Source organism: Homarus americanus, unplaced genomic scaffold, assembly GCF_018991925.1.
Source record: "Homarus americanus isolate GMGI-L3 unplaced genomic scaffold, GMGI_Hamer_2.0 scaffold4060, whole genome shotgun sequence".
Lineage (NCBI taxonomy): Eukaryota > Metazoa > Arthropoda > Malacostraca > Decapoda > Nephropidae > Homarus > Homarus americanus.
The window spans coordinates 3,752,837-3,779,030 of record NW_024746161.1 but is presented as its reverse complement, the minus strand read 5'-3'; the positions used below and the strand labels follow the sequence as shown (position 1 = coordinate 3,779,030).

General features: G+C 45.1%; 1 protein-coding gene across 1 annotated transcript in view; it reads right to left on the bottom strand.

Moving 5' to 3' along the window:
• LOC121878961 overlaps nt 1–25,239 on the bottom strand; it is a 137,144-nt gene extending 111,905 nt beyond the window's left edge. The window contains exon 1 of the mRNA XM_042385411.1: nt 25,017–25,239. Coding sequence (XP_042241345.1) covers nt 25,017–25,163 — 147 coding nt within the window. The 5' untranslated portion in view covers nt 25,164–25,239. The remainder of the gene's footprint in view (nt 1–25,016) is intronic.
• Nucleotides 25,240–26,194: the final 955 nt, after the last annotated feature.

Here is a 26,194-nt window from a genome sequence, read left to right as displayed (position 1 = left end):
TATATATATATATATATATATCACTCATCACATGGTCGACCTGCAGCAGCGATATGTGTTTTTAAACCACATTACTAAAAAACAGCAGGTGCCAGCTCCTGCAGGAGTAAACCTGTCCACGCCCTGCCCTTGCCCGCCAGCCCACGCAGGGTGTGAACGAGGGCTTGAGGGAGTAATGCAGTGTGGAAGGTACGGTAGGTAGGGAGAGGTGAGAGGTAGGTTGTGGTGACAAGGGTAGGGAGTACATCAGCAAACACCCCGAGAAGGCTACCCTGCTCCCCTCCCTAAGACTCCGCCAGCGTCCCCAGTCGAGAATCAGCCAGGCCCACACTCTCATGACCACACCAGGATTTCATTTAATTATACTCACGGTATCACTGCGGACAGGCAACTCTACACTACACCGTCAAGGTTCCAAGGACCACAGCAGACGGATTCCTATTTATGGAATGTTAGTAAGTGTGGCTTCTAAGGATGCTTTAAATCGTGTTAAGAAAACCAAAACATTAATCTTGGCCTCTAAAAATCACTATAGAAAGTGGTAACCTTCGATCTAAACTCGATTCTTGTTTATAAATCAAGTATCCTGAAAGGCTACCTTGATTCACAAATTACCAATTATTTCCTAATTGCTTCGCACGTCACCGCTGGAGAGTGACGGCATCGAACGTAGGCCCGCGGTGCCGAACGCAATCTAGAGGGGCATCAGGTACGGTTTGTAGAGGCGAACCTTTGTCCTTTGGAACTTCCCCTGAAAAGAATAACGGGATAAGGAGTGCAAAGATTCTCCAAATTCCGTCATCGCGAAACTTTCCCAGAAAAAGCGAGGAGAGGGTAGCCCAACGGTCGCCGCCATAAACTACCTATCAGCCATCTCCGCCAAACAACTTGTTACTACAACTCGGCCCTGTTCAGGTAGTTAAGATATCTAAATTGCCCCAAACAGACTCGGTGAGACTGGTCAGCCGTGGGTACCGATACCATCTTCGCTACGCACACTGCCCACTTTGTCCCCATCATCACAGGCGACCAGTCAAACTTCCTCCCTCTCTCCTTCTTCCTCTTTTCTTCGTCTCTCTTTTCTTCCCTTCTCTTTTATAAACATAAATCATCATGTCAACATTCGTCTTCGCAAGGTTTTTCTCGTCAATATTCGTCCAATCTTTAATATATTTAATATTTCCTCTTGAATAAATTCATGTGGGCAATTAAATACTTACAGCTTTGTCATTTTTATCCACACTTAATGTCAGCTTAATATAGCTTCGTGTTCTCTCCGGGTGTGGGCCTCATACAGAGGTAATGAGCCCGAGTAGAATTTTGACCTTGTAAGAGACACTCGAACCCAAACATTCCACAAGTGAACGAGTCTTCACTTCTCTTTAATCCAATTATAATGTGTATAGATTCCAAGGTGTGTTGTGAGCAATAAATCGCCATCACGTGAATCATCACAATTACTCTAAACTCCATCGTAACAAGCCTCTAAAGCTATCAGCATCTCACAAGAGCCATGAATATAAACTACCAGCAGCGGGATAGCACTGACCGAAGGCTCACATCAGCATGCTTACCGCACCTCCCCACCAGAGACTTATCAACATACCAAAACATAACCACAATTGGCCGTCAACAGAGCCCAGGGCCAAACTCCCATTATCATGATGATGAACCGGCCAATGTCCATCTGGCCCGAAACTACACCTTCATCCCCATTATCACACCATCGTTAGCACCAACACGCCGCCACCTTGTATACTGCCAGCGCGAAGGCCGCGTGCTCTACCTTACCCGCCACTCTTACTGTAAGACTACCTCTGCTATACAGTTATAATTCGCCTTAAATTATACAATTACAGGTCACCACACTACCAAACATTCACCAATGACTGCTACCGTACAATCACTATAAAGTATGAAGACAAAACTCCAATATTACTTGAAGTCACTACCAACAACAACCACACCACACGGCGACTGCTAACAGCAACCACACAGTCATCATAACCAGCTTTAAAACCACCACCATTGACTGTTACCACACAAGCACCGTGACTAGCTACCACTAGCAACTAATGATACTCGTCTCATCATTGCTGTAGGCCTTCCATCTATGTTTTGCCTCACGCATAACTCACAATCCCACTCCCGTCCGTGGCAAGTCTTCTTCACCCCTAAACTATTATCTTTCCATCCCACGGCAGTCCCAACAGACTCTGAACCCAGCAGGTTACCGCAGATGATCTTCTGGGGTGCTGTGGGCGGCGCAGGACCCTGTGGCTACCAGACAAGCGTCCTTGGGCAGATCTACACACCTCCCTTGAGCCCCAGGCTGTTCTCAGCCTTCCAGTGTTTCCTACCTACAGTTTAGTTTTCTTTAATCGTGTAATTGTCGTTCATCACCAACCAGATTGTAGTTTAATCTGAGAGTACTTTAATTACATCTTCCCGGGACGGACACGTTACTTCAGAGTCCACATTTCTCAAATTTTGTCCCTGTATTGTGTGTATGATTGTGTGGGGTTTGTACATGTGTCTGTTTTTCAACGTCCAAGTATGAACAGGTATGAAAGAATCTTATTTTTTCGCAAAATTCTCGCTACCTTTGCTTTGCCTTGGCCCGTCCTCAGAGTGACGTTTCCTCATCATTCTTGAAGCGGCCGCCAAAGACAAATTTTTATCTGCAGGCGCTTGAGACATGCTTCACTACTTAAGACCTCATTATATATTACTCCTCCGCCCGACTCTCCACTTTTCTTCACCCTCTTACACCCCATAATACGTTAACCTAAATGTCCAGTCTTGTTCATTCAAGGCTGGCCAATATTTACCCAAGATTCACTTTCGTTTACGCCTCCCCCTGTTCTTCACCAGACACTCCCGCCCCACTTTTCTCCATTGTATTTTTAGTGCCACTTTTTTTTGGTACTCTTACTTCACGTTTTTATTTACTCTTTCCTCTGTTATTCTACCCCAAGTATTTAGTTTCGATATGAAAGAGAATGATCAAAGGGGCAGTTTTTCTTCAGCCTCCTTGTCTCCTTTTCTTCACCTGTACAGCTGCCCACCTGTCCAACTGGTCCCTTCGTAACTCCTTAAAGAAAACCCATTATTTGTTGTTGTCCATTAAAATAAGAAATAAACCTTAAAAGGGAATATGTACATCACAGTCCGTAATAGCCCGAAACTAACCATCATTAACCGAATATCTTCCATATCCTACATCGTCATTCTGCCTGTATATATATATTTTTATCGCCGGGAAACAGAATACACACACATACACCATCATCCTTTCTCTTGGATCCCCCCTCCCCCCGAGTCTCGACAGACATGGATAGCCTGTGGAGTTGTTCCTTTGTGTCACGACGCAGCGATTCGGCCTTATCTGCAACACACAATCACACAGTGTAAAATCAGGAAATATACAAGAGCGGGCGAGGGGCTCTGGTGTTGGCGGAGCGACAAGAGCGCCTGGGCCCTGTAGCGGACCAGTTATAAATTACTGCAATGTTCGCCGTGACAGTTATGACGGCCGCTCGCGTACGGAATCGGAATAATTTACCCATTTTTCTCTTGGTTATTGATGGAGTTCGCTGCCTTCTGACACTTTGTAGATTGGCGCTGTTTCGCTGGCCAGGGACGGAGTGGGCCTGTAACTGTACAACCTTGTGATGGCTGGACATGAGTGGGGGTGGAGTGGGACTGTAACTGTACAGCCTTGTGATGGCTGGACATGAGTAGGGACGGAGTGGGACTGTAACTGTACGATCCTGTGATGATTGGACATGAGTGGAGACGGAGAGGGACTGTAACTGTACGATCCTGTGATGATTGGACACGACTGGAGACGGAGTGGGATTGTAACTGTACGATCCTGTGATGATTGGACATGAGTGGAGACGGAGTGGGATTGTAACTGAGAACCGAAGGGTAGGAGTGCGAACAAAAGAGGGAAGGAAGGTGGGTAGGTGGGTGGGTGGATGAGGTGGGTGAGTGAGAGGTGGGCGGGTGAGAGGTGGGCGGGTGAGAGGTGGGTGAGTGGGTGAGGGGTGAGTTGGTGAGGGGTGGGTGGAGAGGGAGGGTTAAGATGGAGCGAGTGGGTAAAGACGGTAGGTCAGGAGTGAGCAAGTGAGTAGATAGGGTAGATCAGGGTGGAGTGGGTTTAGAGTGGGAGGGTCAGGTGGAGTGGGTTTGGAGTGGATAAGATGGATTTAAAATAGGTGAGCCAGGTTTAGAATAAGTGGGTCAGGGTGGAGTGGAATTAGAGTGGGTGGAACAGTTTTAAAATGAATGGGTTCAGGATGGAGTGGGTGGGCCAGGGTGGGACAGATGGACCAGGGTAGTTATGGTAGTGGGAGTTTGGCCATAATAAACACCTCACACACTGTGGCCAGCTCGTAATTATTGAACAAGTCGACTCACATCAATACCTTGGCCAATAGTTTCACGATATACTTGTGACTGTGACATAAATCATCGTCGGTGTGTCACTTGCTCCTCCAGGCTGAGACACATTAAACTGAGGAAATATTTCTTCCTTTGAGTACATCCATGTTCGTATGGGTGTACAAATAATTCTCAAATGTACATACAGAAAATAGAATGAAGTTTCCTTTTCAACAACTTTGGAAAATAAATTATCCATGTAGAAAAATACAAAAGGAATTTATTGTCATTAGTTATGGATCAGGGCCTCGTTACAGGTAAAGACACACACCTTTTGCAACACCTGTTACTTATACCATTGTTATTTATTTATCATATAATTCTTACGATACATATCAACTGTTTAGTAACTTCCTGTGATGAGACCAAGACTAACAACGGTAACTTAGGAAAAACACAGTACAGTACAGCACACACTCTTAGCGCTAATGGTCGCCCTCTCTTAGTGTTCAGATACTACCACCAATACAACTACTACTTTTTTTTTTCCAGTCTCCCCCAATAGCCACACCTTCACCGCCATTTTATTACCTTAAAATTAAATATACTAATACATAAGTAACTACCCTAGCTGTATCTATCCCTGTACATATTTCGATTGACGTTGAAGAACAAATAATAAGAAAAGTAGATGAATGTGACGGCAAGTTAACTGAAAATAACTTTAAAAGAGATAATCGACTATTTCTTCTACGTAAAGATCATCTCAGTGTGTGAGTTTCGTGGGTGTGGCGTCAAAACACTACCTTAAGTCGTACGTGCATGACAACAGCAGTATCGTAATTACACAAGAAATAAAAAGGAAACAAGATGCTAGGTCAAACATTCTGTGAACCGAGCCACCGCCTGTATTATATGACTCATATATGGGATACGTACACAAGGTCACGTGGAGAAACGCAAGTACACAACAAAATACACACGAAAACGACTCCTCATCCTATTGCAATCACTCCCCCCCTCCCCACACACACACGAGCCTAAACAATGATCCCTTCTTAATGACGCCATAAAAGTGGAGGTCTCACGTGAAGAACTTTGTTACGTAGATCATAAACTTTGGTGACAGGGGGGGTCAACCATCATTCCTTCCCCCTTCCCTCCCCTCTTAACCCGGCAACCTCTTCCCCCACCCAACCTTTACCTATGTTCCACCTAACCCCTTTGCCACCCCTCCCACCCGACCATGACCTCCCTGATTGCCCTCTGATCTACCAAGCTGTTGTTATTCTCAAGTCCACCTGTACGTGACACCTCCACTCACCAGACAAACTTGATGAAACTTTATTTACTCCCGACAGTATTCAGAAACACGCACGGCCTCGTCAGCCATGTTGGATATGTTGGTCACACATAAAGAGACGCCGCGGAATCCGACTATCAAAATTTTTTCTACTCAGGTGTTCAGTGACTTACATCTTGTAGTCTGTTATAATTCCCCTTCATTTTAGCTGCTCCTGTTACACGTGACTCAGTACTTAGTCGTGCCATGATCTTCAAATATGATATAATAGATTTAGCTTGGAGATGCCGACAGACAGACACACATGTAAACACACACACACACTCACACGCATATATAAGCACACACACACACATGGGTACAACACATTCCTCAGTAAGGATCCTGCTACCTTATGTAACGTGTACTGTATTCTTAACGGATCACCTGAAGAATCTTCACCCCAACTTATTTCACGAAGATTAATCACCCTAATGCTATTATTTAGGGAGGGGGGATGAACTTAGGTTAGGTTAACGTTAGGGTGGTTAATCCTTATGTGAGTTAAGCTGGGGTGGAGATTCTTTAAGTAACCCATCCTAACTCAAAACCTTTTAGTGCAACACCTTCTTTTCTTCTGTCATAACGTCTTCACCTTCAGTTTTCAACAGTTACCTATCTAACCCTTTAACCTATATTGTGTCTTATAAAAACCACCAAAATCATCTATTATTCCGATCTTATTAACCCTAAAAAAACTCTTAAGTGTTTCCTACATTCACAGTTCATCAACCCAGCTACTGCCTGAAAGTTTCAAAAGGAATAATTGGGAAAAAAAATACTTAATCAAGCAAGACGACCATTACAACTCAACCATGAATGATCAATGGGGAAGATCACGCACCAGACACATACAGAACAGCCGTAAAAAACAGCTACGAGCTACAACTTGTCTAACGGACATCAAAACAAAGTCTTAACAGCCGTGAAGACTTCAGCCATTAAGTCAATTTCCCGAAAGGAGAGCAATTTTACATCCTCGAAACGCGATTGGTCAAAACCCTGTACATGACGCGCCGTCATTGGTCAACATGTGGCTAAACTCAATCGTCATTCACTGAGATTACAGAAGCCAAATTTGACACAGGCACTAGGGGGTGTATTCTGGCCTTTATGTGGCTATTATGAGTCTAGGCGTGTACGGAGGGCAGGGAACCCCGTCCAGGCAAGTGTCGTTACCCGTGTCACCCGAGCGTAAATTACACACAGTCATGCGACGACCTGGCCACAGGCGGGCCACAAAGACACGCCCCCGCCTACTAGTTTAAATCCCTGTCATTAGGACAACTTGTCCCGGAGGATGTAATTACTGGCAATATACACAAGTAAAAGGAGGTATAACCCAGGCGGATCCCTTTAACACGCCCAGATTTCTGTTGCGGTTGGAAATGATCGGTTGTGAGAGAGTTGAAAAGGTTGTTCATTGGTGGAGTGGCGAAAAGTGGGAGGGGCTTGATAAAAAGTGGGCGTAACATGGTAGTAACGCTTCAGTCGTAATGGCAAATCAATCACGCAATACTGGTTCCTATTGGCTAAGTTAAGGTTGGTGGTCTCTCAGACAGACCGCAAGGAGTGTATGTATTGACCACGTGCACTACCTGTCTACCCTGTGTCCTCATATTGTTGCTATTTTGTGTGTGTGTGTGTGTGGGGAGGGGGTAGGGATACTCTCCCCACAACCAGTAACAACATTCTTTGATTCCCTGTTGTGGCTCGACCGATTCCTAAAAACTACCATTGGTGACAACTGATGACAAACAAGTAGAGTTGCATGTAACGTGGCAGCCATTGGCAAGGACAAGACCGCTAGTATTAGATATTTTTGTTCCCACACTGAGACTTTTCATCAGTCAACCAATCAATGTTTAAAAACCTCAAAAACTGCAACCAAGATATCACCATAAGCTGCGTCAGTGCCGGGGGGACAAAGATGATCTCGGTGAGTAAATAAATGAGCCAGGATTGGTATTTATAGAGTTTAATGACGCAGCTACATGTAACTATTCTCCAGTAAAGTAGTTGTGATGACCCCACTCATGAGAGGTGACTCCAAGTCATCATGTCCTCGCTACCATCACCATCACTAAATGATTCACTGTCTACCTTGGTATTAACACTTTTCCAGCAACACCATTAATACACCATCATCATTTCTCCCTCGTCATCACAACTGACACCACCCAGATTATAATTCTCTCCGTCATTATCATCACAAGTGACGAGCCTCCTGTTGCTCGCCCCCCCCCCCCCTAGCGGATGTAAGTATCAAGATGACGTCAACAGCGGGGGTAACATTGGCTGAGCTGCATTACAAGTTGGTCGGACTCTTTGTAAGTGCACCATCTGCCAGCTCGTACAAAGTGGTAAGAGTAAGTTAGTTATTTTTTTTTGTCTGAGTGATATGACGTCATTAGTTAGGGGGTGACACAGCTGCAGTGAAGCAGTTTTTGGAGCAGAGTTAATGTTATTTTATTCTATATAGTGTTAATAAGCCCAAAGGGGGCAAATCCGTCTGATTATAATGTTGAAATAAACCTTTATTGCATCTGTAACAAGTCTGTACCATGAATGATTATGCACATAAGTGGTGCTTGAATATATGTATGTGTTAAGTAGATAAGATACAGAATTATGAATTTAGTGAGACTATAATGTAGCTGCATTCTGAACAGTATTTCACAACGTAACAGATGAAATAATATACACCGGAAAAACAAATTATCCCTCCCACATTACAGTAGTTGTCAAATGCCACACTCATAACAAAACCCCGACCAGTCAGTGTTTAATGTGACCCACAAGCTCTCACGTCCCCAATTGATGTTTTCTTAACTCGGCGTCTCCACTATGCATATCGATCAAATGTCTTAATTCAGAGACAACTATTATCATTCCCTTATAAAAATTGTAGGAAAAAAAGTTATATTTTTCCTATAATAAACATCATTAATGCTCCTACACCACCCCTTCCTTCATCATCACTACCCACACCATCCCTCCCATAAGTTAAGGTCACAAACTCTTCCTTGTCCCCCAAACCTAACACATACCATTAGTGGGTTTACACCTTCATCACCAATACTCTGATCGTTAGGGGCTTCATATTGCCCACAACCGATATTCAGAGAAAAGAAGAGGTATCATTTAGTAACTTTATCTCGAGCTAAATTAACCTATTCTGAACAAGGCGACACTATCTTGGATCCCCTCGCTGCAGTTTGCTATTGCCATTGTAGTCAACCAGAGCGGCCACAGCAGGTTAACTGTTACCTGTCGAATGATGAGGATCTTTACCAGCGAACACGGCCAGTCATTGTCTTAATTATCCATACAATAGTTTCATATCCAGTCAGCGTAAACATGGCCATTAACTACCTGACACTATAGAAGCCTCATATCATAGTCTATTAATTAGTGTAACAACCTCGGTGAAACTACCACTTCTATCACACCACCTCCATCACTAACACACGATGGTCACCACTAATTTACCTGACACAATCAACATCACTGCAAACTAGAATGATTACTATTATAACACTGCACTGAGTAAGTATTTATGAAGTTCGAACATGTATTGTTGACGTACCGTGGATACTATATATTCTAGTAGTATAAACATAAAGCATTCTTTAAAACTTTGACTACAATTCCGATCTTATCAATCTCTTGTCTATTCACTATTACTTTCAAACACTTCTTTATCAGTGCAATAGTTCCACCTGGGCACACCTGTTTACGTCAATATAAACCTGATTTTGCGTAGGAACATACAGCTTGTTTGTATTGACGCACAAAGCTGATTTTATATTCTGAAACATGAACGTGTGTCAACATAAATCAACCCAAGTGTCGAAAAAATTTCACGGATTTTAAGGTGGGCTGAATGCCATCCCCCACACCAGTCCCGACCATCCATACCTGAGTACTCTTCAACACTGATACTCTCAAACACACACACCACCAACCACACCTCAAGGCAGCCATCCAGCACCAGCAGGTCGTATTATACATGTCTAACCTCGCAGGGGATCTTTACTCAACCATTTCCTTTTTGTGCAGTTAAATAAAAACAGATTCACGAAGTTTCACGTTTGTTAGATTCCCTCAGTTGGCTGAGTTAAATAAACCCCAAACATCACACCTTCATATTATGTGATTATTCGACGGAAGATACGGCTTAAATAAAACACACTTCTCACACCAAGAACCTCTGTTGAAGGCTTGCAAAGGTCCACTAAGACGATGGTGTAATTTAAGCGGATCGACGACCACGCGGGTTCTCTTATGTTTGTGGTTTCCGGTTCTCCTTCGCCTCATCTGAAACATCTCGCAATTATTAGCTACAATTTGAGAACAAGTTGGCCATCATCACCTCCTCCGTCGTCATGCTCTGACAACCTTCCTTAAAGCAGTCTTATTATTTTAACAACAGAGGACGTTGGCATGCCTGTACTTGTTGTTGTTGTTGTGCGGCAGTGATCGCCTCTCTTCACTCCTCCAGTACGGGCTAATTTTACCCACCAAACAATCTCGGTAAGTGACGTCTGTTTAACACACTTCAGGCGACGTGAACTTACGGCACAATACATTCTACCGGTAGAATGAGTTCACAGCACAGTCTTCTACCGGCGAGAGCTTGCAACACAACTCCTTAGTATCGTATATTTACGATACGACACTTCTAATGTCACAAACTTAAGACGCGATGCGCTCTTCTTGTGACATAAACTTATAACACAACACAACACATTCTTCTAGTGGCGTAAATGAACACGGGTCTCAGCTCGTTAGGGGTTGTGCGGATATAGCACACCGTAGAATATATATTTTGTTTTCAATGCACAAGGAGTAACTGTCTGTGGATTTTCCCAACTCGACGCCAGGTTCACACTTGGGTGAAGTAGTGGTGCCCTGGGCGTATACCAGCTACCCCCAGGACAGGAGGTGAGCCCCGTATCTATTCGCCAAACACAACCCCCCTACTGACAACTTCCATCATAACACCGCCTTCTAGTAGCTAACCGTACAGTGAACATTATGATTAATATATTACAAGCAGAGACTAGTGCTGAAATGACAAAAATAGCGCAGTATAGCCGTGTCTACGATGTGCTTCAATCATTACAAGTGCCTACGTGATGAAGAGCTTTACACCACAGAAGGAACGAGAAGCATTACTGATACAACCACTTTCCTAACTATTTTTTCCTCCTTTAATCTTCCATTCACACCATTGCAGATTAGTGTTATCTGAAGGCATTTCCTTCTATTTTTTTTATTTTGAAATACCTTATTCATTAGAGGTGATTAGTGTCTAAAGGAGAAATTTACGACATTATCAACAAAGAGAAAAGGGATTTCTTTGGTGCAGACTAAAGCGGGGGAAGGAAGGGGTGCTCTTGTAGTGTAGTTCTTAATGAAGGACTTCCGAGTGTTGACCGACTACAGGAGGGAAGCGGAGAGGAAAGGGATAATAGCTGGAGAAAGACTGGGTGATAACTACTGGAAGATAGAGAGAGAGGGTGATAACTAGCGGGAGGAAACGTGGTTCTGAGGCAAGAGAGGGAAGTAAGTAAAGAAAGAGAGGGACGAGAGTGAAGGAAAAGGGAAGAAAGTGAAGAAAAAGAGGGAAGAAAGTGAAGAGAGAGAAGAAAGTGAAGGAAGAGAGGGAAGTACGAAGAAACGAGGGAAGAGAGTGAAGCGGGAAGAAAGTGAAGAAAGAGAGGGAAGAGAGTGAAGGAAGAGGGAAGAAAGTGAAGAAAGAGAGGGAAGTAAGTGAAGAAAGAAAGGGGACAGTGAAGGAAGAGGGAAGAAAGTGAAGAAAGAAAGGGAAGAATCAAAGGCAAGGAAAAGGATTATTATAAGGTGATAACTGAAGGCAGAATACAAGGGGTAAAGTAGGAGTAAATGGTAAATAATGCAGAGAGAAGATATGAGATGGGAAGAGTGAACGTTTTCATAAGTTAACCCTGGGAACGTTCTTTACCAAGTTAAATATTCATGATTATAAAAACACAGCAGTTTGTCGCGAAACAAAACTTGAGCTCGATGATAATGTCTTTACAAAACGAGTACCAACCACCTGTACACGCACGCACGCATACACACACACACACAGTGTATATATATATATATATATATATATATATATATATATATATATATATATATATATATATATAATCTTGATAAAATCACACGGGAAAAGGGAAACAACGGAGCACCTTAGCTTTCGTCTTTATTCAAGACATCTTCAGACGGGTCCAAGTGAACAGCGACGAACAGAAATGAAAAGTGTTAATGAATTCATTTACACAGCTGATAAATGTGACAACTCAAGGCGATGAGCCCGACCAGTAAATATTGCCAATTACGAATAATGATAGAAATGTCTGCATAACTTTAACGATTATATGAGACACTTATCCAGACATATTACCACTTCATTTCCGCCACGTTGGAAGAGGAAGCAGACGCTATTAGCAATTATAATGTATCCTACAACAAGGTGTAAAGCAACCCGTCTCATTACCTGCGTCCCATGTACCACACACACACACACCTGCCAACCTGACGAACAATAAAGTGCAGTTGTCTCGCTGGCCAAGTTAAGTTGTACACCAAAATGCCGCTCTAGCCACCCACAGGAGTTCCTCAAGTGTCGTTCTTCCTCCACGGGGCCAAGAACCTCACTCACTGGTCAACAGCCCACACTAGGGTGTTTACTCGGCCGGAATTAATTTTAACAACATCTAGCGGCAATAAAAAGCTGCCTTCTCATCCGGTCATCAAGAGCGAGCAGCTGGATGCCTGGCTCTCCCCGGGGGTCCTATTGCGAGTTGTTTGTTGCAAGGACGACACACTACCCACGGCTATTTCCTCAACCTTCCACACAGCGTCGTCGTTTTCACTCCTCGTTCCACCGCTGTTCCACAAGAGTTCCACGTGTTCCCCTTTACAGAATGTTTAACCCCTTTAAGACATCCCAACCCAGTAGCACCTTTCCACCTCACTCAACCCCATAGTCAACCCCGGCAGTAGACTTTCTTCACTCCAACCTCCTTATCCCTATATTACCTAAAGGACCCACCCCCTTCACCCCGGCACCAAGAGGGGTTGTCTTAACGAGGTGGTACGTACGCCTTGTTGCAGATGATAATGACCCCAATTATAATAAGACCGCCGTCGTCGTGACAGTAATTGCTATTGATGGCCAAGCCGGTGAGGTGCCGATGGGGGGCGACCCAGTTTATTTTATAATGTTGTCGTTTCCCTTCTCTCTTAATCCAATCACATTTGTTGACTGTTTCTTAAGAGACTCGTACACTAGGGAGAGGGAGCAAGGGAGGAAGACAGGGAGACGGAGGAGGGAAGAGTAGGAGTGAAGAAAAGGAGACAAAAAGAAATTGGAGAAGGGGAGAAAGGGGGAGGAAAGAGAGAGACAGAGAAAGAAGGATAAAGAAGAGGTGGAGCAGGAGATAGGAAGGAAAGGAGGAGAAGAGACAAAAAGGGTGGTCATTTGAGCTGGATGACAAGAGAGGGTGAGTGTGTGTGTTGTGTGTGAGTGTGAGGGAAATGTTTCTAAGACACACACACACACACACACACACACACACACACACACGACGTCCTACCACCCCTGCGTCAGGGAGTTGGGGGTATAACAGTGTAATTGCACAGCCGGGTGCAAATATCTTGGTGTGTTTCTGTGGTGTTTGTTTGTTAGTGTGTGTGTGTGTGTGTGGGGGTGGATGTGGGGGGTGGATGTGGGGGGGTGATGTGTGTGTGGGGGGGTGGATGTGGGGTGTTGTGGTGTGTGTGTGTGTGTGTGTGTGTGGGGGGTGGATGTGGGGGTGTGTGGTGTGTGTGTGTGTGTGTGTGTGTGTGTGTGTGTGTGTGTGTGTGTGTGTGTGTGTGTGTGTGTGTGTGTTTGTACAAATACAATTACTAATTACAAAACCTCTGTTATTAACACACACATGACTTCCCTAACAACCCTCAACCGCACATAGTCCCTAATTTAATTGGTAAACAAGCCAAGAAGTCGTTCAGAAATACAATTTCCCGTCCTACACCTACTAATACTTGTACTGAACCCGTCCTACACCTGTACCGGTTCTGTCCTGCACCTTTATTGAGATTTACTTGCTAATTTGTACTAGGTCTACACCGAATTTGTGTACCACCTGTACTGGGACTGACTTGGTCTATAAATGTATATACTCGTACGTTGAGCCTATCCATTAGTTGTATAGTTGTTATCCAGGATGCGCTGTGTTCTACCCACTATCTAATCTAATGTATGCCGGTCCAGCTACCTGCATAAACCCTAACACCTGTGTCATGGCTGTACAGCACCAGTCATGTACTTGTGTACTTGTTCAACACACACACAATATCTGTCTTCCTTCTACATGTAGCCTGCCAACATTTACATGCTGCCAATCACCACCTGTAGTGTCCAGGGGGTGCATCACCAAGACCCTACCAGCTGCATAACCACAACCAGCCGACCTCTACGTGTTATTCAGAGGGTCATAGCACCTAGATATGCAAATGAGCATCAAGTATCAATAGCGACACACCTGCCGCCGGTCGTCGACTGTCACCCCACTGGTGACACAGTACTGCCGGGTGGGTACACGACCCATACACCCCGGTCTAGCACTGTATGTGTACACAGCTCGGCCTCCACCGCAACAACTTTTAATAACTAGTAAATGCTCAATAAACTGTGGACACAATTAACATAAGAATGTTATATAAAAATGGAAGATGAGAGAGATGGTGCGTGAGAACACTGCCTAACATGGTTGTCCATCTGCCCAACAAAGCTTTCCTTATGGCGGCATAACCAGGATACAAAAACAATATTTTTTGTGAAAATTAAAGATCCTTGTGATTATGTCTACAGTAGATTACATTATCAGGAAAATAATAATTCATTTTATCTGCTGTTGCGTGACCACTTGTTATATTTCATTGTCAACAGTTAACCGGTATACTGTACTGGCGCTGAGCTGCATCACTAGTAGTGTGGGGGAGGAGTGTGTGGGGGAGGAATGTGTGGGTGAGGAACGTGTGGGGGGAGGAGTGTGTGGGGGAATGTGTGGGTGGGAACGTGTGGGGAGGGTGTGTGGGGAGGTGTGTGGGGGGAGGTGTGTGGGGAGGTGTGGGGAGGTGTGTGGGGGAGGTGTGTGGGGGAGGTATGGGGGGGGGGGGAGTGTGGGGGGGGGAGGAGTATGAGGTCAGGTGTGTGGGGGAGGGTGTGTGGGGAGGGTATGAGGGAGGGGGAGTGCTGTGGGGGGAGGTGTGTGTGGGGGGAGGGTGTGTGGGGGAGGGTGTGTGGGGAGGGGGGTGTGTGGGGAGGGTGTGTGGGGGTGTGGGGGAGGTGTGTGGGGAGGGTGTGGGGGGAGGGTGTGTGGGGGGAGGGAGTGTGTGGGGAGGGTGTGGGGGGGAGGGGTGTGTGGGGGGAAGGTGTGGGGAGGGTGTGGGGGGGGGAATTATGAGGGGGAGGAGTGGGTCGGAGTGTGTGGGGGAGGAGGTGTGTGGGGGAGGAGTATGAGGGAGGAGTGTGGGGAGGAGTGTATGGGGAGGAGGGGGAATGTGTGGGGGAGGGTGTGTGGGGTGGGTGTGTGTGTGTGTGTGTGTGTGTGTGTGTGTGTGTGTGTGTGTGTGTGTGTGTGTGTGGGGGTGTGTGGGGAGGGGGAGAATGTGGGGAGAGGAGGTGTGGGGGGGAGGGTGTGTGGGAGAGGGGGTATGGGGGGGAGGGGTGTGTGGGGGAGGAGGCGTGTGTGGGGGGGGGTAGTGTGTGGGGGGGGAGGAGTGTGTGGGAGAGGAGTGTGTGGGGGAGTGACTGGGGAATTAGTATGTGGGGGGGGGGAAGAGTGAGAGACAATGTGAGGGAGGTGAGAGGCAGTGTAGGAAAATGGGTGAGAGACAATAGGGGGAGTAGTGAGAGACTGTTGCACAAGGTAGGACAACATTTACCACACACCTGCAGCCACTGACTTCATTAACCCCCCTCCCTCCTCTTCATGTGTACTTCCTGCCCTCAGCCCTAAACTGCCTTATTCGACCTCCTCTATCCCACCTCCCCACCCCCGTGTTCTCGGCAACATGACAATAATCCTTCTATCTAACTCTGATATGCAACTTTCATATTAAATAAAAATCAGTAGACATCACCTCGCCAATACTGAATGTTTGTTTACACGAAATAAAATGCCGCTAAATGTTTGTTTTTACTTTTTAGACAAATGTATTTTTATGTTTTCAGATTAAAATAAGAATGGGGAAAGATATCAACCAACAATAATGAAAGAAATATTTAACACATATAAAACAACAAAAGTTGAAGCAATTACGTTCTCAGATTGGTATCACTTCTTCACTAAAATTAATAGTGAAGTGAACACTGTCTCATTCTTTACTTTTAACACAGTACGCCAAGTTTTTAATGGGTGTGTCATCAGTGAGAGGTGTGGGCGTGGTATGTCAATACAGGGGAGGGCGTGGGCGTGGTATGTCAACACAGGGGAGGAGGTGGGGGTGTCAATACAGGGGAGGCGTGGGCGTGGTATGTCAACACAGGGGAGGCGTGGGCGTGGTATGTCAGCACAGGGGAGGGCGTGGGTGTGGATGTCAGCACAGAGGAGGGTATGGGCGTGGTAAGTCCCAGACAGAGGCGTGGGCGTGGTATGTCAACACAGGGGAGGGCGTGGGTGTGGTATGTCAACGCAGAGGAGGTTATGGGCGTGGTAAGTCAACACAGAAGAGGGCGTGGGCATGGTATGTCAAACACAGGGCAGATTGAGTGTGGGACAGCGTGGGCGTGGTATGAAAGCACAGGAAGGGAGTAGGCGTGGTTTATCAACATAGGGGAGGGTATGGGCGTGGTTTGTCAACACAGGGGAGGATGTGGGTGTGATATGTTAAGACAGTGAATGGCGTGGGAGTGGTATATCAAACACAGGGCAGATTGGGTGTGGGGCAGCGTGGGCGTGGTATGTCAACAAAGGGCAGGCTGGGCATGGGTCAGTGTGGGCGTAGTACGTCAACACAGGGCAGACTGGGCATGGGTCAGCATGGACGTGGTATGCCAACACGGGGCAGACTGGGCATGGGCCAGCTTGGGCGTTGTATGTGAACGAATGAAAGACAACAACAGCAACACAACCAAGACTCTCAAGTTAAAGAAAGTAACATAACAGTCACTTCACATGATACTCAGGTATAGAGAAAATGACAAGTACTGACAACCTCAAGCTAAACTGATAACTATTTTCAAGCAGCAGTCAGCCAGGCTCGTCATTCTTGCACTAGTATTACCAGAAAGGCGAGCCAGGAACCGTGTCATTACTGTTACACAACACAGCAATACCCGTATCTTGATAACGTGTGGGAACTTACTGCTGCTCCACTGTAATGATTAAGATAACATGGAAATATGAGCCTGCATTTACCTTTATATATATATATATATATATATATATATATATATATATATATATATATATATATATATATATATATATATATATAGAAGACGTATGAGAATAAAGAGAGTGGATGGGAGAATGCCGTTGACAGGAGGAAGGTGAGGGAAGAGGAAGGTGAGGGAAGGATGAGAATAAAGTGAAACGGAAGTGGAACTGAAAGGTGACGTAGAACTGTACGAAAGGGAGGCCCCCACCTGCACACCACAAGTGCCACCTACACAACATATGGACGCGGGGTGGGGGGATGGGAAGTGAGAGGGGAAAGTGAGGTGCAGAGGGATGGGGACGTAGAGTATTGGGGAGATGGCGTGCAGGAGGGGAAGGGGATGTTGAGGAGGATGGGTGCATGAAGAGTCAGATGAAGAGCATAGGAATGATAGGGGCTAGGTAGGGCATAGGTGGGGTGACAGGGGTGATAAACTGCAGTGATCGGGGGTAAGTGAGGTGCAGGGTGGTTGTAGAGGTCCAGGGTAAATGGGGTGTAGGGAGGAGGAGGAGGAGGGGAGAGGAAGATGGTGGGGCAGTGAAGGGGTGGGTGGGGGTGTGGTACGGAGACAGAGAGACAGAAAGAGAGAGAGAGAGATGAAGTGCGGAGGAGGGAAAGGTGCAAAGATGAAGGAGGGATGCAGAGGTAAAGGGGGTAGCTGGTGGGGTGAAGAGAAAGGGGGAAAAAGGAAAGGATGGGAGGTGGGGAAATAAAGTGCGGGAAGGGGGGACATGGGGTGCAGAAAGAGAGTTAGGGGAGACAGAGGGAGAAGAGGAGGAGAGAGGGGGAAGAAGAGAGGGAGGAGGGAAGAGTGGGAAGGGAGAGGAGAGAGGTGGGGTGCGGGAGAGGCAGGTGTCCCAGACCTCCGTATCACTCACCATCACTCCCCCTCTCTTTGTCTCTTGTTTTGTTCCCCCTCTCGCCCTTTATTTACTTTTCTCACTTTCTACTCATTTCTGCTGTTACCTGCGTCCCCTCTCTCCCTCTTGTGTGTGTGTCGTGTGTGTGTGTGTGTGTGTGTGTGTGTGTGTGTGTGTGTGTGTGTGTGTGTGTGTGTGCTCTCGCTTTCGTTTGGCATAATATCAGGAGACTCTAAGAGAAGGGTACGACATTGATTCCTTTCCACCCTTATCTGCCTTATGGCTGAACAATACTCCCGCGTGTATCACTTTTCACAACATGTTCACTGTATATAGAAGAGAGTGACAGTGTGTTGATAAAAATTAAACTGATTTAAAATGTTAACAGATCAAAGTAACTACGAAGGTAACGTTTGGTAATAAAAAAGATATCATAAGCCCTCACCAAGAAGGAACTCGATCAGGATGGGCGTCTCAAATGAATCTCATTGATTAAGTTAATATATCTTATTATAAACTAAAAGATGTGAAATTCATTACACAGTATAATAAACCATAAAAAAATATTACCTGATACGAAACATTTAATTTGTATAATTTGTATTTTAAACAACACGAAGTATAATTTTTTCTTTCGGGAAATATAATACACGTGTTGTTTTGCACCTCGCACGGTTATTGTTTCTGTGTAGTTGCCAGGGTGTTACCAGACAACACAGACACACACACACAGACATCTGCACTTGTAAATCACGTTTCTATTACGTAACATTACTCACTTACTCTATAATTACACCTAATAGTTCCCTTGTCATTCGTTCTGTCAGTCACTCACAGCTACTTTGTGAGACATGTATAAAAAAGTTCACTCGGCAGACCTCCTTAACGCTCGGTATACAAGTCCCAAGACACAACATCATAAACTCACTTACAAATTCGTGCATCATTTACACTACTGAGGCATAGACCCCAGAACCCTCACTTATGTTAAGTAACTAATCCCCGTGAACATCACTTCTGGTAACTTTTATGAGAGGGTGTTATCTGTGGGGGTGATAGTGGCCTGCTATTAGCGCATCACCTGCTAGCGTCCCTCTCACGCAGCCGCCTCACTAACCACCACTACTACCCCCCCCCCTTCCCTTCCACCACCACCACCATCACTAACACCATTACACTCCACCATCATCACTACCACTTTCGTCACCACCACCATTACACTTCAATAGCATCACAACCACCATTAACCCCTTCATCAATACAACCACCCCACCTCCCCCAAAACTCCCACCACCATCACACCCACCACGACTACTACTACCACCACTCATCCCGCCACTATCCCTACCCATCCCGCCACTACCCCCACCCATCCCACCACTATCCCCACCACCACACACAAAATATCTCCCACCTAATTTCTACTTACGATTCTTGTAAATTGTACCTGTGAGCGCCTCGTCAGCTGTACCTGTTATTTTTGTTATTTTATGATACACCGTTGTACCTGCTACTCCTAAAACTGTACCAATGATCATAATAAACTGTGCTTCACTCACAAAACAAATAATTGTTTACATAACTCATAATAAGCAATATAGCGTCATTGCTGTTTAAACCCTTGCTTAAATTATTACAGATATTACTAGTTTGACCCCACCAAGAATTAATACTTTCTGATCACCTGGTGAATCTCCACCCCAGCTTATTTCACCTCGTAACCAATAATATCATATTTTTTCTTCCTTTTCCTCATCCTCCTCCTCTCTCCTTCCTCCTCCTCCTCCTCCTCTTCTCTTCTTTCTCCTCCTGCTTTTCTTTCTCTTCTTTTTCGTGTCAAATATTTTATACGTATAAACCTGTTGCGTCATCCTCCTCTCCCCCACTAATTTGTAGATTGGACGATTATGTCACCCTTGATATGTTAATGATCGACGTATTTTCCCTCGTCTTTGGTCATTAATAGAGAGGACCGATGGACAGGTAGGACGACCCCGCCGCCTCACCTTAACGACCACAACGTACTAAGCTGGTCCGCGTCCTTCTCTCTCTCTCTCTCTCTCTCTCTCTTCTTCTTCTTCCCCCTCGTTATCTCACTCCACCTCACAAGAACCAGCCGCAAACACCAAATTTCCGGTTATAAATCCGATAAAAAACACAACAAAAAACTACAGTAACAGTGTTAATAATTAATCAAGATGTGAACAAATCAAGCCACATTTTGCAAGACTTTGGAGAACAACGACGATGGTGATGATAATAATGATGATGATGATGATGATGATGATGATGGTTAAAAATAAAATATAATCACCTGGAATTCCTTCTTCCACTCCCTTGTGTACTATCTCTTATTTATTGTCCTTCTGGTATTTATTTATTTCTTCTAATACTTCTTTCTCTCTTTCCTTCCTTCTTAAAACTTCTCATCGTTCCCTTTTATCACCTGTTTTGTTTACCTCATATTCGTAAGTTTTTCTTCTCCCCAGTCTCTTTCTTCCCTCTACCTTATACCTTTCGTTCTCCTCCTTGTCTTTTCTCTCTCTCTTTTTCATTTATGCTGGTCTTCTAAAATGTATTTCACACACACACACACACACACACACACACACACACTAACAACCTAAACACTCCACTAACAACCACTAGACTCACTAACAACCACTAGACTCCACTAACAACCACTAGACTCCACTAACAACCGCAACACTCCACAAACAACCGCTACACTCCACTAACAACCGCTACACTCCACTAACAACCGCTACAATCCATTAACAACTGCTCTACTCCACTAACACCCGCTACACTCCACTAACACCCGCTACACTCCACTAACAACCGCGACACTCCACTAACAACCGCTACACTCCATTAACAATCTCTACACTCCACTAACAACCGCTACTGCTCCACTAACAGCAAATACCCTTCTAACAACCGCTACCTCCACTAACAACGGCTACCTCCCATTAACAACTGCTCTACTCCACTAACAACCGCTACGCCACTAACAACAAATACCACTTCTAACAACCCTTTACCTCCACTAACAGCAGCTACACTCCATTAACATGCTCTACTCCACTAACAACCGCTACACACTCACTAACAGCCGCTACACTCCACTAACAACCGCTACACTCCACTAACGTCTCTACCTCCACCAACAACCGGCTACCTCCACTAACGCCGCTACACTCCACTAACAACTGCTACACTCCATTAACAACTGCTCAACTCACCTTAACCGCTACACTCCACACTAACAATCTCCCTCCACCTAACAACCGGCTACCGCCACTAACCTTCACTACCTCCACTAACAACTGCTACCTCCATTAACAACTGCTCAACTCCACTAACAACCGCTACCTCCACCTAATAACCGCTACACTCCACTAACAACTGCTACACTCCATTAACAACTGCTCGACTCCACTAACAACCGCTACACTCCACTAACAACCGTTACACTCCATTAATAACTGCTAGACTCCATTAACAACTGCTAGACTCCATTAACAACCGCTACACTCCACTAACATTCGCTACACTCCACTAACAACCGTTACACTCTACCAACAACCGCTAGACTCCACTAACAACCACTAGACTTCACTAACAACCGCTAGACTCCCTTAACAACCGCCAGATTCCCTTAACAGCCGCTAGACTCCCCTAACAACCGTAACACTCCACTAACAACCGCTACACTCCACTAACAACCGCAACACTAGACTAACAATCGCTACACTCCTGGAAATAACCGCTACACTCCACTAACAATCGCTACACTTCAATAACAACTGCTAGACTCCCCCAACAACAATAGACTTCCCTAACAACCGCTACACTCCACTAACAACCGCAACACTCTAACAACCGCTACACTCCACTTAACAGCTACACTCCACTAACAACCGCTACACTTCACTAACAACCGCTACACTCCACTAACAACCGCAACACTCCACTAACAACCGCTACACTCCACTAACAACCGCTACACTTCACTAACAACCGCTACACTTCACTAACAACTGCTAGACTCCCCTAACAACCATTACACTCCACTAGCAACCATTACACTTCATTAACAACTGCTAGACTCCACTGACAACACAACACTAACATACACAACAGTACACTAACAACCACAACACTACAATTACAACCACAACACTACACTTACAACCACACTACTACACTAACAACCACAACACTACACTAACAACCACAACACTACAGTAACAACCACAACACTACACTAACAACCACAACACTACACTAACAACCACAACACTACACTAACAACCACAACACTACACTAACAACCACAACACTACAGTAACAACCACACTACTACACTAACAACCACAACACTACACTAACAACCACAACACTACACTAACAGCACAACACTACTAACAACCACAACACTACTAACAACCACAACACTACACTAACAACCACAACACTACACTAACAACCGCAACACTACGGTATCATACAACACTACACTAACAACCACACTTTCTCACTAACAACCACAACACTACACTAACAACCACAACCACCACACTAACAACCGCAACACTACACTAACAACCACAACACTACACTAACAACCACAATATTGCACTAACAACCTGATACTATGCCAACAACTGCAACGCATACGGTAACAACCACAGCACTACAGTATCAGCCACAACACTACACTAACAACCACAATATTACACTTACAGCACTACTACACTGTAAGCCACAACACTACACTAACAACCACAACACTACACTAACAACCACAACACTACACTAACAACCACACCACTACACTAACAACCACAACACTACACTAACAACCACAACACTACACTAACAACCACAACACTACACTAACTACCACAACACTACACTAACAACCACAACACTACAGTAAGAACCACACTACTACACTAACAACCACAAAATTCCACTAACAACCACAACACTACAGTAACAACCACAACACTACAGTAACAACCACAACACTACACTAATAACCACAAAACTACAGTAACAACCACAACACTACACTAATAAGCACAACACTACAGTAGCAACCACAACACTACAGTAACAACACTACAGTAACAACCTCCACAGTAACAACACTACAGTAACAACCTCTACAGTAACAACTTCTACAGTAACAACCTCTACAGTAACAACACTACAGTAGCAACCACAACACTACAATAACAACAACAACACTACAGTAACAACACTACAGTAACAACCCTACAGTAACAACACTACAGTAACAACACTACAGTAACAACCTCTACAGTAACATCCTCTACAGTAACAACACTAGAGTAACAACAACAACACTAGAGTAACAACAACAACACTACAGTAACAACCTCTACAGTAACAACACTACAGTAATAACCTACACAACACTGGCAGTAACAGTAACAACACTACAGTAACAACACTACAGTAACAACACTACAGTAACAACACTACAGTAACAACACTACAGTAACAACCTCTACAGTAACAACAGTAACAACACTAGAGTAACAACAACATAGAGTAACAACAACAACACTACATATCTACAGTAACAACACTACAGTAACAACACTACAGTAACAACACTACAGTAACAACCTCTACAGTAACAACACTACAGTAACAACCTCTACAGTAACAACACTACAGTAACAACACTACAGTAACAACCTCTACAGTAACAACCTCTACAGTAACAACACTACAGTAACACCACTACAGTAACAACACTAAAGTAACAACAACAACACTAGAGTAACAACAACAACCTCTACAGTAACAACCTCTACAGTAACAACAACAACCTCTACAGTAACAACCTCTACAGTAACAACACTACAGTAACAACACTACAGTAACAACCTCTACAGTAACAACCTCTACAGTAACAACACTACAGTAACAACCTCTACAGTAACAACCTCTACAGTAACAACACTACAGTAACAACCTCTACAGTAACAACCTCTACAGTAACAACCTCTACAGTAACAACCTCTACAGTAACAACCTCTACAGTAACAACCTCTACAGTAACAACCTCTACAGCCAGCAGTAGCACATAAAACACAAAAGAGGTCCACATCCCGCTGTTGTTTGTCTTACTCTTACTCTCTTCTCCTGTACTAACCTTTGCCCTCCGCCTTCTCTTCCCTTAACTTCGCCCCTGCTCTCCTAATTACCTTCTCCCTCTACCACCATTATCACCCGCTTGCTCGCCCTTCCCCTCCGTTGCCATTATTCTCTTCTTCCTCCTCCTCCTCCTCCTTCTCGTCCTCCTCTTCTCTGCCCTTCCTGCCTCATAAGCGGGAGTGGCGGCCATATTTTAGATGCTGTCAATTACTGAGATTGCTCGCCGGCGCACCTAAACCCGCTTTATTGCATCTTTCTCTGCCTGCTGAGGTCGTGTGCGACGAGTTTTTGGTATATCGGTCACTCTCCGAGGCTGACGGAGCACCTCACCCTCGGTATAAATCTGCGAAACTCAATTAATGGCAATTAGGAAAAGGAGCCTAAGTTGGTGTGTCATGGAGGGTATCCCCGGGTGGCGGCCCAGAAGCTGAGCTGCGGCAGCGACCTGGCTCCACACCAACCCAGATTTCATTTTCCAGGTCCTGTGATGATCCCAACGCGACTCTTCGGGGACTAATTTTATAGCCAGCCATTGATTGTGATGGTCGGGCCGTTATGGCTGCTGATGCTGACCCGTCTCCGCCACCCTCGCCCACCCTACACTGCCTCTTCCCTTTTTGGTTGAGTAGGATTCATCCTGTGAAACTTTACCCTGTGTCAGCAACAATGAAAGTGGCACTATAAACAAAGACGAGCGTAGCTAAGAGAAGACAGTCAGTAGAGAGTCAGGTACTTACCACGTCTGGTGTTGAGGCGCCGTCGGTGTGGGTGGTATCGGCCGAGGCCCGCCCAGCAGCGGCGGCCGCGGCGTTGTTGTTTGAATCCCCAGTGCCCAAGTCGGGCTTAGGACCATCACGTTCGTCAATCACCAAGTCGATGGGCATTTTACCCTTCAAACACGATATATACCGGTGGCAGAAGTTGTCACACAGCTCGTGTACCTGAGGGAGGAGGGCGACAAGTAAGATATCTTATAGCACTTCACATATCAACACTCAAGTTTTTATGTTAATGTCACTGTTTGGCACGGTCGAGTACACTGTAAAATTAACCTAAAACACACACACACACACGGTGGCGTCCTGCAGCAGCGGAGGACGCGGCAGTGCGGCTGGGAGCTCCGCAATGAGTGTCGCTGGTCGCCACCAGCAGGAACTCTGAGGGACTCTGCCTGCCACACCAGATTAACATGTGTTAACGGGAGTAAACCTTAAATCATCTGCTGCCAATGGTGTCGGCGAGGGGAAAACACGCCTCTGTGGGGATTAGGTGGTGGTGAGGGTCGGGGAGTGCCTACCCCCTTTAACCTGTCACGACCAGACGCCAGGGCAAGGGGAGCTGGAGGGAGGGGAGGGTCGATGGGGACACAAGGAAAACAAGGGATGCCCAGACTGGCGTAGAAGCAATAACGTGCAGGATAAACGTTGCATTATTAATTTGTTCTGGGAATGAAGTTTGTGAAGCCTTATTCACTCCTGCCCCACACGACTATGTTTTAGTTAAATAAGACATTCGTAAATTAAAGATATCAATGAACTTTATTCTCGCATAAAACCCATAAATAAAAAAAAAATTATAATATACAACTGAATATGAGAACACGACTGATGTACAACACAGAGATATAAGAATTTTCGTAATTTAATTGTAGATTTACGTCAACTTCAACGACCAGCCCGTGGAGATATGTAAAAATTCATTGTAAAAATTCTAAAGTTACTTTTCAGAATTAGTTCACTATAGAACAAACAGCGTCCCAACATCTTCCTCTTAACTCTTTCAACACCAGTCAACCGCAGCTGTTTCATAGAGAGGCAGGGAGGGAGAGAAAAGGAGAGCGCTCTCTCTCTCTCTATCTCTTTGTGTGTGTGTGTGTGTGTGTGTGTATGTGGTGTGTGTATGTGTGTGTGTGTAC